This window comes from Typopeltis vanoorti, chromosome 8 (assembly GCF_054136105.1).
Source record: "Typopeltis vanoorti isolate ZY-2024b chromosome 8, IOZ_Tvanoo_1.0, whole genome shotgun sequence".
NCBI lineage: Eukaryota > Metazoa > Arthropoda > Arachnida > Uropygi > Thelyphonidae > Typopeltis > Typopeltis vanoorti.
Window position 1 is genome coordinate 128,200,121 of NC_143556.1, and position 27,319 is coordinate 128,227,439.

Genomic DNA, 27,319 nt, shown 5'->3' on the forward strand with positions numbered 1-27,319 from the left:
TATTTAGTTTACCATCTTCAGTAAAAATTGTGCCTAAGTAGCTGAAATGTTTTACTTGTTCCACAGGTTCTCCATTCACAACACAGTTGACATTTTCAATGATTCTGCCTATTTTCATTGTCTCTGTCTTTTTATTGCTGACCTTCATACCATATCTATTACAACAGCTATTCAATTTAGTCAGAGAATCTTGCAGACTTGTAGCGGATTTATTTAGAAGTATAACATCATCCGCATAAAGCAAAGAGCTGACATTAACATCTCCAATTTTGATATCAGGTTTAATACCACATTCCTTCATAATGTGATCCATATAGATAATGAATAACAGAGGGGATAATGTACATCCTTGTCTCACACCAGATTTAACATTAAACCATCTTCCTGTACTTCCTTCAATTCTAACTGCTGACTCACAACTCAAATAAAGACTAAGTATTGCTTGATATAATGCCCCATTGACACCATATAACTGCAGCGTATTGAATAGCTTCTCTCTTGGCACCTTGTCATATGCCTTTTCCAAATCGACAAAACTTAAATACAGATCTTTGTTATATTCCCATGCTTTCTCGACTATTTGTCGTAAAGTGAAGATCTGATCCTGACAGCCTCTATTTGGCCTGAATCCAGCTTGTTCTTCACCAAGCTTTTCTTCCACAATTCTTCTCAACCGTTCGAATTTTTACATCTCTCCACATATATATCAAAATATAATATAATATAAAATAAAATATAAGAAATGATATCTTCATCTTCACTGTTGTAATTTTTGATTTTTTGAGTGAAGATTAAATGAAAAGCTGTTCTTTTAGGTGGAACTCACAGTTTTTAAGAAAATGCTGTAATGTTCTGCATGCGTTGTTTTCTGTTTCAGTACTGGATAGCTGGAGTTTTATGAAATAAACTGTTAATGTTTTGGATTTGTTTTTAAGTAGTAACTGAATGTGCTTGCAGTAAAGCATGTATCAAATACACAGGTGTAACCTGTCATTGTGTGCAAGAAAATGTTGCTGTTGTTTCCCTAACTGTACTTCAGGATTGATGAAAAACTTGTGTTCTGATTTTCCAAGGCAATATTTGCCAAGTTTTCTGTGAATGTTTGAGTCTCTGACTAAGATATGTTAACTTGTGCCTTTGCAAATACCTTGTATTTAATGCCAGAGGATCCAATATTGAAAGGTTATGAATGTGTGTGCACGCACGCACAAGAAAGAGTAAAGTGGTTTATTTTAATACATTTTTTTATATGTTGTGGAACATTAAGTAGTTTATATATATATATATATAAACTTTGTTAATAAAATACATAAAAACTTATTTTTCATGAATGCAACAGTGAAAAACCAAATATATAGGAATGGGGAAAGAACCTGTAAAAGTTAAGGGAGGATATACATAATAGAACCTCTAAAAATTAACACAATCCATATAGATTGTAAATAAGAGTGGAGATATTCTCACATCTGCCTTTACATCAAACAGTCTTCCTATATTTCCTTCAAATCTAACTTCTGACTTAGAACATAAATACAGACTATGCATTGAATTGTATATTCTTCCATTTACCCCACATAATTCTAGCATTTTGAAAAGTTCTTCTCTTGGCATCTTGTCCTATGACTTTTCCAGATCTTCTACAAAATGTAAATACAGACCTTTGATCTTTGTTAAATTCCTATGATTTCTCAACTATTTGACAAAGTGAAGATCTGATCTGAACAAAGCATGTTCTCCAAATATCTCTTCCACAATTTTTATTAGTCTCTTCTCAAGTATGCATGCAGAAATCTTAGATGTAATATTAAGTAGAAAAATTCCTCAGTAATTCTCATATTCAACTATTTTCACCTTTTTATAGATGAAAACTATATGAGAACTCTCCAATCACCTGGAATTTGACCTTCTGACAAGCCCTCTCAATTATGCAGCGTATACACTGCAAATCTTAAGCTCCATCATAAACAAAATTAAAGATGCCAAGAAATTATATTCTTGGTTTCATCCTTTATCCAAGTGTAAGCAAGCAAAGTTTGTGAAGTAATTTCACAACTGGGCTACTTATGAATAGATGCTAATGACTTCATATCAGTTGTCTTAGTATCCCACAATGCAAAGCACATATCCTTACAGACAAGTATAATGCTATGAATTATGGGAAGGTTGAATCAGTGGGAGCCAGACCCAAAAGTGATACTAAGGTTGAAGCAATGCAGAAGTCATATTTCCATATACAAGTAATCAAAAGGTGTCACATTTTATTACAAAAATGCTCTGGATTAGAGATAGATGTTAAAAGTTTTTTTCACTTGGGTATACTATAAATTAAAAATGCAAAGAAATTATATTCTTGCTTTCATCCTTTATCCAAGTCTAAGCAAACAAAGTTTGCATGTGAAGTCATTACTTCACGCGCAAACTCTATATAAAAGTAGCCCAGTCATGAAGTTATTTCATGTGCAAACTTTGTTTGATTACATTTAGATAAAGGATAAAACCAAGAGTATAATTTCTTAGCATCTTTAATTTATAATATAACCAAGTGAAAAAAATTTTAACATCTATCTCAAATCCAGAGTATTTTAGTAATAAGGTGTGACGTGACACCTTTAGACTACTTGTATATGGAAATATAATTTCTGCATTACTTCAACCTTGGTATAACTTCTGGATCTGGCTCCCACTCATAAGACCTCAATAAAGGTTGAAAAAACTAAAAGATGTGTTAAATAAAGGAACTAAATCTAAAAGAAGAAGATATAATAAAAAAATGTAAAGATGGAGAAGGTTGTGGATTGTCAAATGAAGACTCTTCAGGCTCAGAAAAATTTATGGACTATGAAGAACCATCCCATCTCATGCTAATGAAGGGAAAGCAAGAGATACAATTAAAGAAAAAATAATAAAGTTACTGATTCAAAGTTTTCTCAATATGATTATCATCTATATGAAATTGAAATAATGAAAAAAAAACTGGAAAAAAAAATCAGGCTACACAGATTGAAGACCTCATCAGGTTAATCCAAAATCTAGAAGTTAAAGACTTACCAGTGAGCGACACTTCACTAATCATAGCATCTCCTTTCTGCATTGTCTGATTAAACGTATGAGGATTCCACAGGCATTTTAAACAAGAAGCCATCAAGTCATCCCAAAAGTAATGTTTTTAGCATTAAGCTTTGAAAGGATATAAAAGATAAATCACTTGCTAATTTAATCAAGTATATGTTCTCCATTTGAATCAATAATGCAATTCCCATGTTGTGAGAGCTTCATAATGCCATTTCTATAGAAATCAAGAGGTTTGGAGGCAAAGAAGTCGCATAGGTCCAATGTCAGTGCCACTAATGTATTGCACTGTTTTTCATTAACAAAATGTTGCAAACTTCGAAATAAGTGGTAATCTGAAGGTGCAAGATCAGGAGAATACGGAGGATGTAGAAGCTTTTCCCAGCAGAGTTCTCGGTACAGGTGATTCTTGCACTATGAGAGTGTGCGTTATCATGGTGAAAAACAACACCCTTTCGAATGACCAGAGAAACCTCTTATTTTTCAGTTTTTCATTCAATCAATCGAGTTGTTCATAGCATATTTCAGCTGTGATTGTTTGGTTTTGTGGCAAGAGTTCAAAGTGTATAGTACCAGCCATATCGCACCAAAAGCTTAACAAAAAACCTTTGAGGGTGGAGAATTAAGATTTTTGTTAAATCTTTTGTTAAATCTTCAACAGCTGCATTGGCATATCTTGGAATAGTGGCTTCCAGCATATTATTATCGAGAGAGAGAGAGAGAGACAGGGCAACCAGAGTGAGGGGAGTCTTTCAAGCAAAAGTTCCCTTGTCAAAATTTTTCGAACCAACCATTGCTGGCACTCTAGCACATTCAAAACATTATCTATACACTTCTTGCACATTTTTTACAGTGTGTTAGCAGCATTGTTGCCTTTTCTGAACTCAAAGCATGATGTGCTCTTCAGTGAACTCTATAGTAATAATAAAGGGTTATTTAAACAATAACTCATGTATGATGTTCTTGCAAGGTGGAATTCCTTAGAATGAGACCATCTCAGCTTAGCAGTAATTATAAAGCTTTAAAAATTCATGTTTAGACAAGCTGAGACACATTTGAACAAATATAGTATAAAAAACAACATCACTTTTGGGATGACCTGATATATGGAAACTCATGCTAGGCATAATATCAGGTTTTTGTTTTTCCAAGAAACATACTTCTGCAGATAGATATCCACTTCTTTCTTATTGGAACTTTGGAAGATTTAACAGGGCTGGAGTAGGAGTTCTTATTCTTTCCTACCCTTCCATGGGTCATTCTACATTATCCAAAGGGATGCAGAAGGGAGAATCTTGACAATAGATTGGAAATACTGTGGATGTGTAATAAGGTATATAAATGTTTATGCTACATCCAATGGAACAGTTAAATGAAAATTCTAGAAATCGGAGCCATATTTATATGGTGTCCACTACATCATAGAAGATGGAGACCGGAGCTGTACTGAAAACACAACATTAGACAAAATAGGAGGACATCCCAGGAGGGAAAAAGTGGAATATGCACAGTTAAAAACATGTCTCAACAATGCTAAACTAGTCGACATATGGAGGATTCGTAATCCTAATCTCCAGGCTTAAATGTACATGAATGTGTATTGGTACTCATTTTAATCAAATTTATATCTCTTCTTCCTTTATAAATAGGATAACCCAGTCTTCATAAATTCCACTGCATGGAACAAGCAGAGATCAGTTCTGGACCATGTAGACTTCCAACAAATTTCCTTGATTTTTTTAAAACCAAATTCCACACCCTCTGTTCGAATCGGAATAACGTTACCTGGAACTGGAATATGTGGTTAAAATTCAAACAAGCAGTAAAACAGAAAATGATTGAATGGAGAAAGGAACAGAATTTCTTCAAAAGAAAAAAGTTGAAAGACCTGTATAAAGAGATAAGCTGGTTCATAGCAAACTAACGCAATAGCATAGAATATAGCAACATCATTAAGAACATTGACATAGAGATAGAAGTGGAAAGGCAGAAACAAACATAAGAAAGAAATTTTAAAATAAGAATACATCAGCACTTAGCAGATAGCCCTTCAGCTGCATTCTTCAATAGACAATTCACTAAATTTCGCAAATAAAGGACTATCACTCAAATCTGCGTTGATGGTGAAGACATGTCCACCGCTCAAGACATCCTTGACTCCTTTCAAAAACACTATAAAAATCTGCTTGAAGACAATAGTACTGTGGAAAATTCTAACTCATGGAACATTAATGGCTTTCCTGTTCATATCCAAAATGGGCTTGACAGACAAGAAAATCCCGAGGACATGATGGTCTAGGGATAGAACTTTACTGTGAGGCCTGGAATTTTGTTCTTCCCATTCTAGTTATGCTGTTTATTTCTTTTCTCTCATCAGGGCACTTACCAAGTGAATTTGTAGCAATCTATCTATAATCTACCTAATGTTGACTACAAGATATTTTTCTGCATTATCAATAACAGGCTTAAAGTAGGAATGAGATACATAATTATAAGCACACAGGTGTATGAGGTTCCAGGCCAAACAGACGAATTTAATCTGTTTCTGCTAAGTGATCTACTCTGCTTAGTTATTACGAAAAAGGAGACAATGGAAGTGCTATCAGTAGACCTAAAGCATTTAAAAATGTCCAGCATCTTTTTCTGTTCCACATCCTCCAGCAAATTGGTGTGGGTAGAAAGTTGCTATCCATTATTAAAGGAGCTTACGACAATTCAACTACCTGTCTCCTAATAAATGGGTTCTATCAGACCCTGTCAAAATTCAAAAAGAAGTCAAGCAAGGTTGTCCTGTTAGTCCATTGCTCTTTGCAATAGTTCTTGAAACTTTCTTACAGGAAGAGGACAGTACACATGCTGTACAAGGAACAACATTTCCTTCAGCTATGAAGGAAAATAAGGTATTAGCATATGCTGATGATGTAGTGGGCATTTTAAAGGATAATTATTATTAAGTGACACTTCCAGGGATTCCAAAGCCTCATTGACACACAATCCACACCAATGCCATCTACTGCCCACCACTAGTATTTTCACAGACAATCACAGACATCCATGTCCACAGTGGGATTCGAACCCCCCTCCTTTTTGGCTGGAGAGCGAATACACTAACCACTCAGCCAGCTAGGATGGCAAAACTCTCCATCTCCACCAATGCAACTACTTTCTAAACCAATGCCATCTACCACTGACCACAACCACTAGTATTTTCACAGACAATCACAAACATTCCATGCCCTCGCTGGGATTCGACCCACAGCCTCAATAACAGGCTTAAAGTAGGAATGAGATATATAATTATAAGCACACAGGTGTATGAGGTTCCAGGCCAAACAGACGAATTTAATCTGTTTCTGCTAAGTGATCTACTCTGCTTAGTTATTACGAAAAAGGAGACAACGGAAGTGCTATCAGTAGACCTTAAGCATTTAAAAATGTCCAGCATCTCTTTCTGTTCCACATCCTCCAGCAAATTGGTGTGGGTAGAAAGTTGCTATCCATTATTAAAGAAGCTTACGACAATTCAACTACCTGTCTCCTAATAAATGGGTTCTATCAGACCCTGTCAAAATTCAAAAAAGAAGTCAAGCAAGGTTGTCCTGTTAGTCCATTGCTCTTTGCAATAGTTCTTGAACCTTTCTTACAGGAAGAGGACAGTACACATGCTGTACAAGGAACAACATTTCCTTCAGCTATGAAGGAAAATAAGGTATTAGCATATGCTGATGATGTAGTGGGCATTTTAAAGGATAATTATTATTAAGTGACACCTCCAGGGATTCCAAAGCCTCATTGACACACAATCCACACCAATGCCGTCTACTGCCCACCACTAGTATTTTCACAGACAATCACAGACATCCATGTCCACAGTGGGATTCGAACCCGCAGCCTTTTTGGCTGGAGAGCGAATACGCTAACCACTCAGCCAGCTAGGACGGCAACTCTCCATCTCCACCAATGCAACTACTTTCTAAACCAATGCCATCTACCACTGACCACAACCACTAGTATTTTCACAGACAATCACAAACATTCCATGCCCTCACTGGGATTCGACCCACAGCCTTTTGGCTGAAGAGCAGATACATTTACCACTCGACCAACCAGGCCAGCAATGATTCCATATACATCCTTTTTGGTATTTTGGAAAATATTCAGCAAGATCAGTGGATTAACTTCTAATGCAGACAATATAAAATTAAAAATTTTGGAAAGTGCAATCTTGGAGGCATTCCGTTCAAAAACTTATATACAAGAACATCGAAGCTTTAGAAGACTGGAAAATTGGGTCACTTCCCCCCTTTTTTTTTCTAAAGCTATAGTATTTAAAACCATAATCTTCCCTGCTCAGTTGTACATAATAAATATTACATACATCACAGAAGCTACTTACTAAGACCACATAGGTGGTGTAGACCACCCACATGAAGAAAAGCAATTATACAGTAAGACTGTGTGATTTTTTTGGTCCAGCCGATACCAAGTGAAAAAAGAATTTCTTTAACTATCAAAGAAGCATAGAGGATTTGGGTTTACAGTCTTAAAATTCTGCTATTTAAGTAATACAGCTTCAAAAATCCATAAAATGCTGCCAACGAATCACACATGTGCAGACTTTCTCCAGTACTACCTGGGTTTACATTATCCCTTGTTTGGAGTAAATGATCATAACGGTCCAAAAGTTGAGATTATTCGTGAATACAACATTTTGGCATTGACATTCTTCCCATTAAAAAAAGTAAAACTTGGTATAATCATCATCATCATCAAATTCCTGCCATGTACCCTCAAGGGGTGTACAGGATATGACAGTACTACATGAAAAATTTACATCATTACTAACTTCCTATCTACAATTTTCCCCCAAATCAGTCTGTTACTTGTCAAGCCTCCAACATTATCAGATCTTATATTTCTATCGTCTAAGGCACTTTGTACCGTATCAATCCACCTATATCTTGGTCTTCCTCTGGGTCGTTTTCCTGCCAACCTGGCAGAGAACACTTGTTTTGCTAATCTTTCCTCTCCCATTCTATTTAAGTGACCGTACCACGTGAGATTAGCTCTACTAATGCATTCCTGGATGCTGACAATGTCAAGTTCTTTCCTAATATCCTCATTTTTAATACGATATTGCCATTGATGCCATCTGTTCAAGCCTCTAATCTTTCTCAGGACTCTCATATCTGCGGTCTCTAGTCTTTGGTCAAGTGTTTTACTTCTGACCCAGCTCTCAGATCTATAAGTTAAAACTGGTTTGAACACTGTCTTGTATACAGCTAATTTAGTGTTCCGACTAATTTCTCTCTTATTCCATATGAATTTATTCAATTGACTTCCCACGATACCAGCTTTGCTGATTCTGTTGTCTATTTCTATATTTAATTTACCATCTTCAGTAAAAATCGTGCCTAAGTAGATGAAATGTTTTACTTGTTCCACAGGTTCTCCATTCACAACACAGTTGACATTTTCAATGATTCTGCCTATTTTCATTGTCTTTGTCTTTTTATTGCTGACCTTCATACCATATCTATTACAACAGCTATTCAATTTAGTCAGAGAATCTTGCAGACTTGTAGCAGATTTATTTAGAAGTATAACATCATCCGCATAAAGCAAAGAACTGACATTAACATCTCCAATTTTGATATCAGGTTTAATACCACTTTCCTTCATAATGTGATCCATATAGATAATGAATAACAGAGGGGATAATGTACATCCTTGTCTCACACCAGATATAACATTAAACCATCTTCGTGTACTTCCTTCAATTCCAACTGCTGACTTACAACTCAAATAAAGACTAAGTATTGCTTGATATAATGCCCCACTGACACCATATAACTGCAGCATATTGAATAGCTTCTCTCTTGGCACCTTGTCATATGCCTTATCCAGATCTACAAAACTAAATACAGATCTTCGTTATATTCCCACGATTTCTCAACTGTTTGTCATATAGTGAAAATCTGATCCTGACAGCCTCTATTTAGCCTGAATCCAGCTTGTTCTTCACCAAGCTTTTCTTCCACAATTCTTCTAAACCGTTTCTCAAGTATACTTGCATAGATCTTGCCAGGAACACTCAGTAGGGAAATACCTCTGTAATTCTCACATGCAGTTTTATTTCCCTTTTTATATATGGGTACTATGAGAGCTCTACTCCAATCATCGGGAATTCGTCCCTCTGTCCAGGCTTTCTGAACTATGCAGTGCAGCCACTGTAAGACTCTTATACCACCATACTTCAGCATTTCTGGTCGAATATCATTTACTCCTGTTGCCTTTCCACATTTCAAGCCTTTGATGACTTTTTCTACTTCAAGTATGGATATGTATTATTGACTGCATGCCTGGTCAGTGTTTTTTATCACTGTGCTGTCATCACTGCTTGTTTCATTTAGCAGTTTTTCAAAGTAATTACTCCATACTTCAAGGATATCTTTTTCTCTTGTTTTCATGTCACCTTTATCATCTCTAACTCCTTTTACAGCACTCTTTCCTCCATTCCTAAGCTTCTTCAACAACCTCCAGAATATTTTGTCACCTTCTTGATATTTATTTTCTATATTCTTGCCAAAGTCCTCCCATGACTTTTGTTTAGCTAGTTTTACACACTGTTTAGCTTTCTTACATTTGTCTCTGTATTCTGTAAGAGTAAAAGCTGACTTATTTGCCAGGAACTTTTGATATGCTTTCTTCTTTTCCTTCATTGCCTCTTTAACTTCCTGTGTCCACCAGGGAGTTCTGATTTTTTTTATCCTTGCACACAACAAGCCTCTCTGGCAGATGTTTTTTTCAGAGTTTGCCACTGAATCTCCAAGGTTTGATTCCTGTTCTCAAACTCTTTCATTTTTTTTTCAATAATCTTTCTGTATTTTAGTCTACAGTTCACATCTGAGAGCTGCTTAACTTTTATTCGCTTTAAAACTTTCTTACATGTTATTCTATTCAATATGAAATTCAATTTTATCCTGCTCAAGACTAAATAGTGATCACTTCCAATTTCAAATCCTCTGTACACTCTGGTGTCCTGCACCAGGGAGAAAACATCACTATCAACAATAACATAGTCAATGAGACTTTTCTTATTCCTAGCCTCTTCTCTCCATGTGAATTTGTGCACATTTTTATGTTGAAACATGGTGTTAGTAATAACCAGTCCATGTCCTGAGCAGAAATCCAACAGATATTTGCCATTATTATTAGCTTTGCTCTTTTCTCCAAATTTTCCCAAAATATTTTTGTATGTCTCACAATCATTTCCTATTTAGATCCCCAACAAGGACCAACTTTTCCTTTTTCATTGTGTCAGTTGCTTTTTCTAAAGCCTCAAAAAATTCCTCCACTTCTACCTTAGTAGAACCTTCTGTGGGACCATAGGCACAAATAAGTTTCATTGTCCAGTTCCCCATTCTCATATTTGCCCACATTACTCTACTTGAGACTGACTGCCATTCAAGAAGATTAGCCTCGTATTTTGTGTTGAATACTATGGCTACTCCTTCTTTTCCTTGATTGTCATTGCCTGAATATAACATTTTGTATTTATTGCTCAGAAAGATCTCACCAGTTTTGATCTTTTTTGTTTCAGTCACCCCTATTATGTCGATCTGGTACTTATCTAATTCCTCAGCTAGCTCCATTTCTTTGCCATTCAGGCTTCTTACGTTGACAGTACCGATCTTTAACTCTGGTGATGTTGAGTTGGGGTTTGTTTTCAGATTTGTTCCAGTAGCTGACTTTTCGCTGTTCGCCCTGGTTCCCTGCCGAAAACAACGGGGGCCTTGTTTAACCGGGAGACGCCCCAGCCGGTATGAAATTTTGTCATGTTGTATCATCATTTTATATTTTGGTTTAACCAATAAGAATACAATTTGGTCGGCTAAATCCCAAATTGCCAGCCCATCCTCGTTCGTTCAGTATCAAAGTAGATAACCAACAGGGTGCACCACGGGAAGGTGAGGATTGGATATTAGGTCAGAAGCCCTGGTCGGTTCTCTGCATTCCTTTAAAGGCTATGTGGAGGTCTCCTCTCAGTTATACAGCTTTGACCCTTAAGCTTGGTATAACTTGGTATAAAGAAATCTTTAATCTCTTTCACTGCAAACTTCTGCAGTTGGATACTGACAACAACACTTTGTTTCATAATTTATTGAAGTTCCAAGGATCTCTAATAGGAGGGTTCTTGTTTGGAGAATTGCATATGGCTACCTTCCAGTCAATATCATCAAATGGAGGTACTTTAACATTGGAGATCCAATCTGTGACATCTATTAATGATTAGAAACAGTAGAACATGTATTCTATAGCTGCCCTCTTGCCCTCTGTATTTGGAACAGATTATGTAATGTATTGGTCACTCCATTATTTACAACAGGACAGGTTCTTTTTTTTTTCAGTACCCACCACCTGTCAGCAACGGGAAAAGAATTTTCATTTTTATTTTTATGATTAATGAATTAAAATACCATTTACAGAAGGTTTAGAAAGAAACACAGATTTGAAAACCAGCAATATGACATACAAATGCTTTATAATATTATATTATACTGTGGAAATTTTATTGGTCAGTCTGACTATTTTTGTATTTAGAAAGAAGCATTCTAAAAGATATCAAATTTTTGGCTAGGCGGTGTAGACCATCCACATTATGCAATATTCACTAAGGGTACATAAACTTCTGTCTAATTTTACTATGAGAGGTTTTTTAAATGGCTCCATCCTCTTAATTCAATGTGGTCTTATGGTCAATTGCAGGGATGACTGGAAAGCAATCCTAGGAAGATAATGCCAGCTCAAGACAGTTAACTCAGATAAGGCTAACCATCTGGGTATTAGTTATCTTTGCACTTTAGTTTCAATTGGTCTTTTGGTTGTTCATCAGCATAAGACTGGTGAAAAACAAAAACCAATAGCCTCTGGCTATATAATATATAAGCGCTGAGGCCTTTTCTTTATCTCCATTCTATCTATCAGTCTTTTCTTTCTCCTAACACTAACAGGCTTTCTTTCACCCCTATACTAATTACTCTAGGTCTATGACGAGCACCCCTTTACTTTTTTTACCTCATTATGGGAAGGGTCACTACCAGTCTGGGTAGTGGCCCCCTTCCCTTAATGCAAAGCATTATATTTGTCCATAGGGATATATGTTTTGCATTATGGGATACCAAGGCAAGTGATACGAAGTCATTAGCCTCTATATACAAGTAGCCCAGTCTTGAAGTTACTTCACGCCCAAACTTTGCTTACACTTGGATAAAAGATTAAACCAAGAATACGATTTCTTGTAATCTTTAATTTATACTATAACCCAGTGAAAAAACTTTCAACATTTGTCGGTAATCCAGAGTATTTTAGTAATAAGGTGTGATACCTTTTGGTTACTTGTATATGAAAATATAACTTCTGCATTATTTCAGGGTCTGGCCCCCATCAATGAGACCTCAATAAAGGTTGAAACTGGTCTGGATAGTGGCCCTTCCCATAATGCATTATATATTTCTGAAAAGGAGATGTGCTTTTGGATTATGGGATACCAAGGCAAGTGATGTGAAGTCACCAGCCTCTATATACAAGTAGTCCAGTGGCAAAATCTAAGGTACTTCATGCACAACCTTTGTTTGCTTACACTTAGATAAAGGATTAAACCAAGAATATAATTTCTTGGCATCTTAAATTTATGTGTTTCTAAGGCACTTTTGATTGAATCAATCTACCTAGACAATCATCTTTCTCTGGGTCTTTTTCCTGCCATCAAACAACTAAAAAATCAAACACCTTCACCCATTCTATTTAAGTAGCCATTGGCCATATCACCTTAGATTAGCTCTACTGACACATTCTTGAATACTAATAATGTCATGTTCCTTTCTAATATCTTCATTTTTAATATGATTCTGCCATTGATTCACTCCCCTAATTTTTCTTAGAACCCTCATATGTGGTCTGTAGTCTTTGATCAAGTGCTTTATTTCTAACCAACTCACAGATCTATAACTTAAAACTGCCTTATATACTACTAATTTGGTGTTTCGGCTAATTTCTTTCTTATTCCATAAGTTTTTTTCAGTTGGCTACCCATCATACCAGCTTTGCTTATGATGTCAATTAGCATATTGTCTATTAGCATATTTAACCTGCCATCTTCACTAAAAACTGTGCCTAAATAATGAAATATTTTACTTGTCCTATAGGATCTCCATTCAGAATGCAGCTGAAGTTTTCTATGCACCTGCCTATTTTCATAGTTTTGGTCTTTTTGTTGCTGATTTTCATGCCAAATTTATTACAAATGTTATTCAATTTAGTTATTGAATTCTGGAAACTTGCACTAGATGTGTTTAGGAGTACAACATCATCTGCATAAAGCAAACAGCTAAGTTTCACATCTCCAATTCTAATATCAGGCTTGATGCCACGTTCTTTCATAATGTGATCCATATATATTACAAATAAGAGTGGAGGTAATGTGCATCCTTGTTTTACTCCTGATTTTACATCAAACCATCTTCTTGTATTTTCTTCAATTCTAACTGCTGAACTGACTATTTAAATATAAACTATGTATTGCTCTGTATATATAATGTCCCATTAACCCCATATAATTGTAGTGCTGTGCAAAGCTTTTATCTGGGCACTTGTATGCCTTTTCTAAACCTACAAAACTTAAGTAATCCTTGTCATATTCTCACAGTTTCTCAACTATTTATCTTAAACCGAAAATTTGATCTTGGCAACCTCTATTTGGACTGAACCCAGCTTGTTCTTCAAGTTTCTCTTCCACAATCTTTCTCAACCTCTTTTCAAGTATATTTGCATAAATCTTACCTACAACCCTTAGTTAGAGAAATTCCTCTGTAATTCTCACATGCAGTTTTATTCTCTTTTTTATAGATGGGTACTAAAAGAACTCCACTCCAATCATCGGGAATTTGATTTTCTGACCAGATCCTCTGCATTATGCAGTATAGCCACTGGAAAACTTTTATCTCCACACTTGAGCATTTCTGGTGGAATATCATCTACTTCAGCTGCCTTTCCACATTTCAAATTTTTGACAGCTTTTTCTGTCTCAAGTATTAATATGTACTCCTCTTTGCATTCCTCTTGAAGATTTTCTAGTATGGTTCTGTCACCGTTTGGTTCGTTTAACAGTCTTTCAAATGACTCCAGACATCTTGGATCCTTATCTTCAGTTTTCATGTCATCTTTATCATCTTTGATTCCTTTTACAGTACTCTTTCCTTCATTTCTAAGCTTTATCAGTAATACCCAGAACATTTTGCCACCTTCCTGATATTTATTTTCTATATTCTTATCAAAGTCTTCCAATGACTTTTGATTTGCTACTTTTACACATAGCTTATGGGTCTCTTAGATTTTTCTGTGTATTGTTTTAGGGCATCTGCCAATTTATTTGCTAGGAACTTTTTGTATGCTTTCTTCCTTTGCAGGACTGCTTCTGTAACTTGTGTCCACCATAGTATTCTTATTTTTCTATTCTTGCAGACTTCAACCACAGGCCTCCCTAAATGAATCAAAGTTTTCATCAGTATTTTCAATGAGTCTCCAAAGTTTGGTACTTGTTTGAGAACGAGAACAGTTTCATTTTTTTTCTGAATAATGTTTGCAGAGTTGAATCTATGGTTTACCTGTAAAAGCCTCAACTTTGATTATTTTTTAAAATTTTCTTATATACTGTACTTTTCACTGCAATATTTATTTTTAAAACTAAGTGATGATAGCTTCAAATTTCAAATGGTCTGTATACTCTTGTATCCTGAATCAGCATGAAGATATCATTATCACTATCATTGTGAAGATATCACAATGAGGCTTTTCTCATTTCTTGTGTCTTCTCTCTACATGAGCTTGTGTACATCTTTATGTTGGAACATGGTGTTAGTAATAACCCGAGCAGAAATTCTGCAGGTACTTATTACTAGCCTTCCCTTTTCTCCAAATAAGAACCACTTTTCCCATTTTCTTTATGTCAGCTGCTAGCTCTAATGACTTAAAAAATCCCTTCACTCCTTCCTTAGGAAAATCTTCTGTGGGATTATAGTCAATAATAAGGTTCATTGACCATTTTCTCATTTTGAAGTTGGCCCACACAACTCTACTTGAAACTGCCTTCCAATCAAGAAGTTTATCTTCATGTCTTGTGTTGAATTCTATCACTACTTCTTCCTTTCCTGGTTCATTATTATCTGAATATAACACTCTATATGTATTATTTAATAGGACCTGTTTTATTCTTCATCTCTGTAACGTGAATTATGTTGTCTACGTGATACTTTTCCAGTTTTCTTCTAGATGTTGAGCTGGAGTTTATTTCATTAGCTGACTCTTCACTGTTTGCCCTAGTTTTCTGAAGAAAACAGCAAGGGCCTTGTTTAACCAGCTGACATGAAATCTGGTCATGTTGCACCATCATGTGTATTTTTGGTTTTGAAGCAAATGGAGTACAAGTTGTTGGCTAAGTCCCAAATTGCCAACCTATTCTCATTTGTTCACTACCCAGTGAATACTCACTGATGGGTGCACCCATCATGTGGTGGAATTTTACATTAGATCAGAAGTCCCAGTCTGTTCTTGTACTTCTTAAAAGCAATGTTAAGGTCCTCTTCCTCTCCGTTATCTAGCTTCGAATCCTTAGGTCATCCCAATTATTTTATAACTACATGAAATATATTTAACTATGCTGAAAGCTAGATAAACTGTAAAGAAATTATCATTATCTAAAAATGTTTTCAGAGCTCACATAACACTACTGCACAGTCCCCACACTTCTACAGTGAATACTATATCGAAGGTGGGGGGGGGGGGAGAACAAAAAAAAACATTTAAAAAAATATTTTTTGCTTAAGAATAAAATTATTTTCTAGCCTAATCTTTTTCACAGAAATTTCTAAACAATTTTATAAAGTGTATGAGAATAATTGGAATACGAATATCACAAAACTATGGTTAAAAGAAATTTTTTGTATTTTTTTTTTAATTCAAAAAATAAATTAACAATTACACAGTCTTAATGCTAGGATCAAATTTTAAAATAAATTCTTAGTAAAGCAGCAGTAATCATCAAATACAGGATTATGACATCAGAATCATATTTTGATGGTTAATGCCACAAGATAGGTTCTAATGAATTTTAATGAAAAATATTAAGAAGTCCATCACATTAGTAACTCGTCTGATGTTATAGCGTTAATGATAGTGTTGGGTTGATCTTCTAAGATCTGATTGTATTATTTAATGTAACTTCAAAACACTGTAAAATACACTTACCTGTTCTATGTATGTTGCTGAAGGTGTTGAACTAATATTGGCTACTGAAATGGCTAAAGATGAAAAAAAAAAAAAAAAAAAAGAGTATTATAAATAACACATATTTTCCAATATAGGTAGTAACATAGTGCATCACCATACTATGAAAATACTATGGATTAAAGATAACTGCATGACTTCTGCAGAAATTACTGTAAACTCAATATCCTCCCAGGTCTAGCTACCATTGTTCAACAGACTAACAAAGGTTGTAACCCTCCCTATAATGAAAAGCAATATTCACATCCAAAAGAAAGTGTGCTGTGCACTGGGATATTAAGTCAATTGATGCAAAGTCAACAGCCTCTATATACAAGTAGTCAGTGGAGTAGCTTGGGGGGGGGGCAGTCTGCCCTGGGTGGCAAAAGCTCTAGCAACACCATTGCAAGTAGTACAGTTCTAAAGGTTGCTTACACTTGAGCTAAGGATTAAAATAAGAACAATTTCTTCTCTTAATTTACTTTAATAAATAATTTTTTATAATATGGTGACATACTATTTGTTATTTATATATGGAACATAAAAGACTTTGGCATTAACTTTCAGTTTCTCCAATGATAAAGGTTCACTCAATAAAGGTTTAAACTGGTCCAGGCAGTGACTATTTCAATAATGCACAGCAACATACACATCCAAAAGGAAATGTGCTGTACATTATGGATTACTGAGGCAGCTGGTGTGAAGTCAACAGCCTTTATATACTCATGAAGACACTTCATGCACAGACTTTTGTTTGCTCAAACTTGGCTAAAGGATTAGAACAAGAATATAAATTCTTGTCTGGTAAAATTTAAACGAGGGGAAATGCTTTCTATAAAAAAAAAGATACTTATTCTAAAATTAAAATTTTGCAAAAAACAAAAATAAATAAACAAAATAAAAATAGAGAATAATTTAGTGAAATAGGAACCTGTAATAGTACTAAAAATCAAAGAACTATTTCAATTATGCAAATATAAGCACCGATATAACAGAGGGAAGGAAAAAGATTTTATGATTGGAAAACTTGGAAAAAATCAGAAGAATAGAAACAAGATATTTTCAGATATTATTTCTGGGAAAATTCCCATGTTACTCCTCTTAAAAACTTATTTTTACAGCTATTTTGCCTGCTTTTGTTTATGAGTGCCCCCTTTTAATGTCACTGGCTTTTTACTCAAGAATTCTTAGGGCATTACAGATGTATTATAGAGACAAATATATGCAGAATAACAGAGGAAGAAAATTCGCACATACTTTTTTGGATGTTGCTGACTATCTTCTTTCTGTGATGTACATACTTCTGCTGTTAGAAGTTTTTTTTTTTTTTTTTTTTTGAAAAAGTGTGTGTGTGTGTGGGGGGGGGAATGTGGGAGAATTAATTTGATAAAACCCTTCCTTTTAACAGCCTAACAGCAGAAGTATGCACGTCGCAGAAAGAAGACAGCCAACAACATCCAAAAAAGGTATGTGTGCGAATTTTCTTCCTCTATTATTCTGCATATATCTGTCTCTAAAATACATCTTAATGTCCTAAGAATTCTTGAGTAAAAAGCCAATGACAATGAAAAACGAATTTATAATTTCAAAATTATTTTTATTTTTCAACATAATCTCCATTAAGACTAATACATTTATTCCAGCGATGCTCCAGCACCATTATCCCATCCCTGAAGTGTTTCTCAGTAACATTTGGAAAATACCCCTCGACAGCTGCAATCACCTTTTGATTCGTAGAAAAACACTGACAAATGAGGAAGAGTAAGTTTTGGGAAAAGATAGAAGTCAGAGGGTGCAAAATCTGGGGAATATGGTGGATGTTCCAACAATTCATAGGTGCAGATCCCTTAATTTTCCCATTGCCAAAACACCTTAGTGGGCAGGTGCATTGTCCCGATGAAAGATGATTTTTTTCTTCTGCAAACCAGGTCTTTTCTCACAAATTTTTTTGTCTAGTATGGTTAAAAGATCGGAATAATATTCCCCGGTTATTGATTAATTATCTTGAAAAGGGTAAAATCCCTTTTCAAGATAATTAATAAACAAAATGACTTTAACATTCCAAAACACCAATGCCATGACCTTTCCTGATGATGGAACCGACTTTGTCTTCTTTAGCACTGAACAACTGGCTTCTGTCCGCTGTTTGACTGCTGTTTAGATTCTGGTGAATTCAAGTCTCATCCATAGTAATAAATCGATGTACAAAATTAGTTTTATTCTTGTTAAAATGCTCCATGCACTGTTCAGAGATTTTCATGCGAGTGCATTTTTTATCTGCTGTAAGCAAGTGTGGCATCCATCTTGAGCAAAGCTTTTTCATTTGCAATTCTTCATGCAAAATATATCCTACACATTCTTTTGAAATGTCTATAGTCTCAGCAATTTCACACACTGTGACTTGCCAGTCATCCAATACCATATCATGTACTTGATCAACGATTTCTGGTGTTGTCACACTTTTTTGGACGTCCTTCACGTGGATCATCTTCAAGGCTGGTACGGCCACGTTTAAACTCGGTTGCCGGTTTCTTAATTGTCGAAAATGAAGGTGAAAATGAATTTCTTTTGGCATTAACCCTTCTTTTACAAAGAATTTTATAACCGCATGATACTAAATTTTATTCATTTCAAGGGATACAGACAACAGTTTTGCTTCAAACAGCTGTAAAAAACAAACTACTTGATAGAATGATTTGCAATTTCATCTAGATACTAAAAACAGATGTACAAACTTAGAAAAAAAAAAAAAAGTCTTGCCGATAGTGTTGCTGTCTATGGTCGAGGCCGAGAACTTTTCAGACCAGCCTAGTATTTACAAGTGAAAATCATGACTGCCAGATGTGAAAAACGGAGAAGGTGCCAATGAAGAAATAACCTTGCCTAAAACTGCCAAATATTAGATTAAAAATTACTATGATGGGAAATAATCTGGAAAAATAAGAATTAGATATTAAATATTAAGGAAAAATTGAGAATTAATGATTCTAAGAAAAAATTCAAAGTGAAAGTCTATATTTAAGTTGTAAGTCAACAGTTAGAATTGAAGGAAATAAAAGAAGGTGATTTCACATCAAATCAGGTGCAAGACAAGGGTGAACACTATCTTCTTCTGCAGCCTTTCCCACTTAAGCAGGGTTGCTGTTTGTAGTGAGTCTCCTCCACAACCTCCTGTCTTGCACTGTAGCCACATCCACGTTCTTCATCCTCAAGTCCTCCTCCACCATCTCTTCTTTGGCTGCCCATGCTTCCTCCTCCCCTGCACATCCAACATCCATGATCTTTCTTCCCACATACTCTTCCTCCCTCCTCATCACATGACCAAACCATTTCCACCTTGCCTCCTGTATCTTTTCTCCTAAGTTCGTAACTTTCACTGTTTCCCCTTACATAGTCATTTCTCAGACGATCCTTTCTGGTCACACCACACATCCTCCTAAGCATTCTCATTTCCGCTACCTCCATCCTGCTGATGTTATTTTTCCTCAGGGCCACAGTTTCCACAGTATAAGCCATAGCTGGTCTCACTAGTGTCCTGAAGATTTTGTCTTTTAGATTGATCGGCACCCTCTTATCGCATAGCACTCCAGTCATCTCTCTCCAGTTCCTCCATCCTGCTTGTAATCTACATCCCACTTCCTCCTCAGCCTTACCATCCTCTTTCATTGTTGAACCTAAGTATCTAAAGTCACTGACCTTCCTGATAACATTTCCTTCCAGCTCCAGATCTGTCTCCTGGCTGCCATTCACTTTGCAACACATATACTCTGTCTTACTTCTGCTCAGTCTCTCTCTTCCAGTACTTTACTCTATCTTTCCAGTTTAGCTGCCACTTCTTCTCTTGATTCTGCACACAGCACGATGTCATCTGCATACAACATAGTCCAAGGCTAGTCTTCTCTCGCCACCTCCATCACAATATTAAACAGGAACGGACTTAATGCTGACCCTTGATGCAAACCACTGTCACTGGAAAACTTTCTGTCTTTCCCAGGCAGGTTCGAACTCTTGTCTTCACATTTCTGTACATCTCCTGCACCAGCCTGACATATTTCTCTGGTGCCTTCTTCTCCCTCAGACACCTCCAAACTTCTTGCCTTGGCACTCTATCATATGCTTTCTCCAGAAGACCAGATGTAGCTCCCGTTGCTTCTCTTGAAACTTTTCCACCATCTGCCATAACCTAAAGATAGCATCTGTCGTCGATCAACCAGGCATGAAGCCAAACTGCTCATTTGTAATCTCTACCTCCTTCCCCAGTCTTCCATCAAGAACCCTCTCTAGGATTTTCATTGTGTGGGACATCAAGTTTATTCCTCAGTAATTCTCACAATCTTGTGCATCCCCTTTACTCTTGTAGATGGGGACAAGAGTACTTTCCCTCCATTCCTCGGGTATATTTTCCTGTTGACAAACTTTTAACAGGTCCCACAGCAGGTCAATTTCCTCTTCCCCCAGTGCCTCCACTGGGATCCTGTCAGGGCCAACTGATTTTCCATTCTTCATCCTCTTTATGGACTCCTTCACTTCCACTCTACTAATGTTCTGCACCATCCCCCTCATAAGGCTCCCCATCTTCTCTGTGAGCCCTTGCATTTTCTTCATTCAAAAGCCCTTCAAAGTATATTCTCCATCTGTTTCTTATATCTACATCCCTCCTTAATACCCTTCCTCCAGTCTTTGATCTGCCTCACATGTACGATGTCCTTTGATGCCTTATTTCTACATTTTGCCAATCGATAAATCTTTCTGTCCTTCCTTTGTTTCTAATTGATCATAAAGGTCTCGATATGCCATGGCCTTTGCCTGTGCAACAACTCTCTTGGCTGCTTCCCGCTTTTTCTCTTCTGTCTTCCACTCTTGACTCGTCCCACTTCTGCTTTGCATTCCTCGTAGACGTCACTGCTTCTTGTACATTATTATTCCACCACCAACCCTGCTTCTGCTCTCTACTCTTACTGGATGTTTCATCAAGCACAGCTTAGAATTGCTTTTGAATTATGTCTCCTCACACTTTCTTTTAAGTGAAACCACTTAATTGTCTCCCTCCCATGGCTTCCAAAGGTTCTTATCTTCAACTTTATTTTAAATCTCCACTAACTCCACTCTTATTCACCATCAATATGGATTGAATTATGAAAGAAATTGTCATTAAACATGATATTAGAATTGGAGATATCAAACTTAGCTCTTTGCTTTATGCAGATGATGATGTACTCCTAAATATCCAGTGAAAGTCTCCAGGATTCTCTAACTATATTGAATAACATCTGACAAATTTGGCATGAAAATCAGTAATAAAAAAGACTAAAACTATGAAAATAGGCAGAAACGTATTTAAGTATCCTCAAGATGCTAGAAAAACAGGACGTTATGGCCATAAGAGGCTGCACAGCAGATGCTGGTGTTCTGTTTCAGCTACTATTTCATGCTTAAATCTAACTAATTTCCTTATTATAACTACTTCTAAAATATGCTCAGGCATAACAACTTGCTAATCTAAAAAAAAGTAGACATTTAGATAATTAAAATTGATCTAGTAGTTCCTGAAATACTAGTGTTTTGAAATTTCCATAGCCAGGTTGATCAAGCTGCACCAGAAGAACAAAGGCCATAGCCAATTAAGCAATATAATCCTTCGACTCCACATGTTGCAACTACGAATTTAAACTGAACAATACCTATTAATCCTCTTCAGAGTCACCAGACAAGTCATGGCTGCTGAAAACTGCAAATGTAAGATTGATAATAACTTACTGCAGTGTTATTTGGAATGCTACCAACATTCTTGTACGATAGTAATAAGATTTCTCCCAATAATAACATTAAAGCTACAGACAGACAAGATACTTATAGCAATAGTTTGACTAAAGATTTAAATAAAGATTCTCTCTTTCAAGGTTACACAGTGGTCAGTATTCATTATTTAAAATTTATGGAGACAAAAATGTGCTAGGGCAATTATTTTACTTATAATTAAGAAAAAAACACTTCACATTTCAATCTCTATATCAAGGTCATCATCAGGAAAAATTAAATGAAATAAAAATTTTATATATGATAAGTATAATAATATATAGAGGAAAAAAAAAATAATTACAGTGGAACTACATCAAATACATCTTTACAGTCCTGTTATCTGAAGGTTTTCTTGTGTTATGGTTATGCCATCATGTTCTGGATGCTACACAGGTTGCAGACTCAGAATACTAATCCATCATTCTTGTTGAGATTAGGATGATGAATCAGCATCTCACAAGCTTTCTTGAATTTTCTTTTAAACCAAGTTTTGGTGTAGTGTAGGAACTTTCAAGTTAATTCTGTAACAGGTTTGGAGTGCATGGTTTGACAGGCCTGTTTTACTAATAAATCTTTGTTGTTGAGTGTGATGTTTTCAATTTTGTTTAAGTATTGTGTATTTTATATTTGGAGGGGGAATGACTTACCAACTCCTTGACTGTAGCAGCTAGTTTCTTGGCCAAGTAATAATTGGGGATGTTGATTCCTTCTACTATAGGTCACAGTGGTGCATTCGTTTTGTGTATTTTTGGCGGATCATAAATTCTGGAAGTATACAGAAATAATGTGGTAACAGCTTTTTAACTGTTTCCTCTGTACAAGTCTCACTGACTTAATTCTGTTGTTTTCATTTGATGCAGTCAGTAGGATTTAGTTAACCAATTGGTACATGCTGCGGTCAGATATCAGATACCGATTGATATCTGACGGCAATTTTTTCTGCTTCGGTTAAATTGCAACTTAGTTGTTTATTGTAGTCTAGTATATTGGATGTTTCTATCCATACTTTATCAGCTATATTGGAGAGGAGTTGGTAGGTCATTCCCACTCCTACATATAAAATACACAACACTTATTAAACATCACACTCAACAATGAAGAATTATTAGTCAGCTTTGATATAGCTTCCATTTACATGAATGTCCTGATCAATGACCTAGTTCTTCTCATACAGTTCAAATTTCTACTCTATATCACAGTCCACTTTGTCCATGTACTTTGCGTGACAAAATAATTTCTACCTGCAAAAAGTAGGCACAGCCACAGACTCACCCCCCCCCCCCACACACACCAAATTATTAGCCAAATAGCTAACTTTTACACGGAATACTTCGAGCAGTCAACTCTAGATTCAGCAAGTCTAAAGCCCCAAGTTTGGCTCAGATAAGTTGACTATATATATGCCATTTGGCTCCACTGCTGCCAAACAAAACATTACATACGTTCCCAAGCCACCTGTACAAACAACACAAACGTATCCAATTTACCATCATTGGAAACAATAACTGTCTTTCTTTCCTAGATACACTTTCACACATCTTCTCTCAGGTTGTCTTTCCCTCATGGTCTACCATCAACAAAAAAAACTAGGGGCCATCAGTACCCTCAAACATAGTCTAACAATTTGCTCCATTGAGCAAATGCTGAAGGAGGATATGAAATTATTAAAGAAACCTTTATAAAGGATGGCTACATAAAACAGTTCACAAGATCTCCACAATAATGCCATGAAAGGTTAAAAATATTACAAAAATTTCATAACCATACCATATATTAGGGAAATATCAGAAAAAATACATAGAACACTACATAAATATCATATTAAGGCAACTTTCAAACCTCCTGTAAAATTAGAAAGTATACTTAGCTCATACAAAGAGTCCCACTTCCTCACCTTGTTGACCCAAGGATTTACAAAATCCAGTGCACCAGCAACTTAACTTGCATAGGGGAAACAGTGTGCACAATTTCAATATGAAAACATGAATATAAACAGCACATTAAATTCCTCCACTATGGTAAAACAGGCCTGACAGACCATGCACTACAAATCTGTCACAGAATTAACTGGAAAGACAAAAGTCACCACATTGCACCAAAATCCTGTTGGAGAGAAAATTCAAGAAAGCTTGTGAGATGCTGGTTCATCATCCTAATTTCAATAAGAATGATGGATTAGCAGTTCCAAGAGTCTGCAGATGGGAAGATCCATCTGCAACCTATATAGCATTCAAAATATAATGGCAGAATCATAGCAGAAGAAAATCTCAAGATAACAGGATTATAGAGATGCATTTGGCATAGATTGACTGTAAATTCCTTCCCCTCTGTCAGTATATTATTATACTTAATATAAATATATAAAATTTTTATTTTATTTAATTATTTATTTATTTCTCATCAGAGGTCAGGCTAGTGTAAATGGTTAACAAAACAGCTTTAGTGTATCGTTTCCCTGACGATGACCTTGACATAGAGGTCAAAACATGGATTGTTATTTTCTTAATTATAAGTAATTGCTCTAATACTCGTGTTTTTGTCTCTTTAAATAAAGCTGGGGAAACAGAATAAGACATTAGGATTCTCCTAAGAAAATTCAGGGATCAGATATTAGAAGATCAAAATGCCATTAAAGCAAAAAAGGAGACAATTTGAAATAAGAAAAGAATTGGAAGAATTATTTAAAGTTGCAATAAATTATTTGAAGTCATTGCTAGGGTACAGTTTTGGATGCATTCAGGATTCACCAGACCAAAGCCAAATGCAATGACAAACTAATCAAAAAGATGTCTAATAAAAATGCAAAATTAACAAACGAAAATAAATTATTGAAGTTAAAAATTAACAAACTGAAATGGAAGGTGAATGAAATTCAACAGTTGTTGAAAGGTTGAACAATATTGAAATAAATGGTGTACTAGAAGCTCATAATGAAACACATGGATACTTTAACTGACAAATTTGTAAATCTACTAGGAATTGAAACCTACTAGGAAAGCAAGGCATTATGCATGCCCTACCTACCAACAGGAAAACAGACATCAATAAAGGTAAAAGACAAGAAAATTCAACAAGATTATAGTCCAACAGTTGATGTACAATTACGACAGTGCCCATATATAAACAAACCACTTGACCAAACTTAATAAGAAACTTTTTTATGAAAAGAGAGCAAGTGGTGCAGTTATAGTATGCATGGACAAGAGATGGTAAATTGTTCATGAGAAAAGATGACAATGCAAACGTAATACAGATAAAAACACCAGACGACCTCAACACAGTTCAAAGAAGCCATGAAACACAAAATGCTACTTAACTGAAACAAGGCTGATCCAAACAAACATAAGAGCACTTGAATAACCAAGATCTTAGTGTGACTGTCTACTATAAACACTATAATCTAACCTCTGTAAAAAAAAAAAAAAAAAAAAAAAAACCCTACTCTGTATTAATCTAAGAATGTGTTATACCATGTAAACATTAAGTCATTAAGGTAAACTTGCAATAATTTAATGTTACCTTCTGAGAAATTGAACAATATATAGATATATTAGTATTAAGTGAATTATGGATCATGGTACTTGAAATTGATTGATATTCTCTCATTAATTACTATTTTTTTTTTTTTTGGCTGTTGGGATGGCAGTCTTAATTCTTATGCTAGGAAAAATACTTTGCATTGTTATAAACTGGAATCATATATGCACAGTGCTGAAACAGTAATGATTTGAGATACAATTATGAATACACTGATATTTGCTATAATCTGTGTACATGATGGCCCAGTTGATATGTTTCTAACAGAGCTATGTAATATTCTGAAGACCTTTAAACATGATGATGTTATACTAGTTGGTGATTAATTTGGATTTATGTGGGAATATTAGCAAAACTGAAGAATATAAAAATATATTCTTCTTAACACAATGGTGGGTGATTTCAATGTGCATGATTTCATTTGCTGCAGCATGTGCAAAGTATATGCACTTTGTAGAATGAGAACAAAACTGGAAAATAGGTTCTTTGTGTTTGAGAGCAAATGCCAGAAGTGTGAGGAGAGGAAGAAGAATGATAGTGATGAGTTAGTGAAGGCAAAACGTGTGAAAATGTGATTGGTGAGGTTATTGTTGCAAGTGGTATGGTATGACACGGAAACAAAAGAAGAGGAAGATGCAAGGGGAAAGAAATAAGAGTATGAAAGAGTGAAATCATGAGAATAAGGATATGAGTGACTACAAGAATGAAATGGTGAAAAATGCAGAGAATGACCAAACTGTAATGGAAAAGATAATGGCCCTTATGTGGAATTCTTCTTCTTCTTAGAACCAAAATATGAGATTGTGTGGTTTGGGGAAATGCCTTGCAGATGGTATGACACACAAGTGCAAGATGCAAGGGGAGAGAAATTAAAGTATGAAAGAGTGAAAGCATGAGAATAAGGATCGGATTTTGTATGGCAATTCAATGATAAGAGAAATGCTTGAGGAGAGCATAACAAAATTGTGTTTTCCTGGTGCCAAGATTAAGAGTGTTAGTGATGCTGTAAGGATGTAGAGAGTGAATATGAAAGATGTTTATGTTGCAAATGATTTAGCAAGGGACAAGAGTGGTATGTGAGAAGATATGAAAGAGTTGCTAGTACATGCAAACATGAAAAATGAGAAAGTAAAAGTTGAGTCTATTGCCACAGTATAACAGAAGTGAGCTGAGATGGAGAGCTATGATCATGAATAAGTCAGTGCACAGTGTGTGCAGGAGGAATGGCATTCTGTGGAGTTTGTGGATGTGCAGAGTAAGTTTGATGGATGAAAGGATATATATAAGGTGAATTGATTGCATTTTAATGAATTTGGAATCAGGAGTCTTGAGAAAGTGTTGCTCAGTAAGAGTTTGAATAGATAGAGAGCAAATCAGTCCAACTACATAAAGAAGAGCACAAGACAGAAGTAGCAAATTATAGGACAATTAGCATCTAAGAAGTAGTGGTTAAGATATTGGAGAAATTGTTGAAAGACAGAATTCAGGACTAAGTAGGTAAGAATATGATACTTTAGAAGGGGGAGACATGGTTTTTGTGAAAAGTAGGTCTTGCCTTAGTAATTTTTTACTTTTTATTTCGGTTATCCAT

The 27,319-nt window shown here is 35.5% G+C and overlaps 1 protein-coding gene across 4 annotated transcripts in view; it reads right to left on the reverse strand.

The window, feature by feature from the left end:
• The window catches only part of LOC150104343 (ralBP1-associated Eps domain-containing protein 1-like), a 485,081-nt gene that overhangs the window by 55,341 nt on the left and 402,421 nt on the right, over window positions 1–27,319 (reverse strand). For all 4 annotated transcript variants that reach the window (XM_090396932.1, XM_090396933.1, XM_090396930.1 and 1 more), the window contains one exon: window positions 16,375–16,427. In XM_090396932.1, coding sequence (XP_090253058.1) covers window positions 16,375–16,427 — 53 coding nt within the window. The remainder of the gene's footprint in view (window positions 1–16,374; window positions 16,428–27,319) is intronic.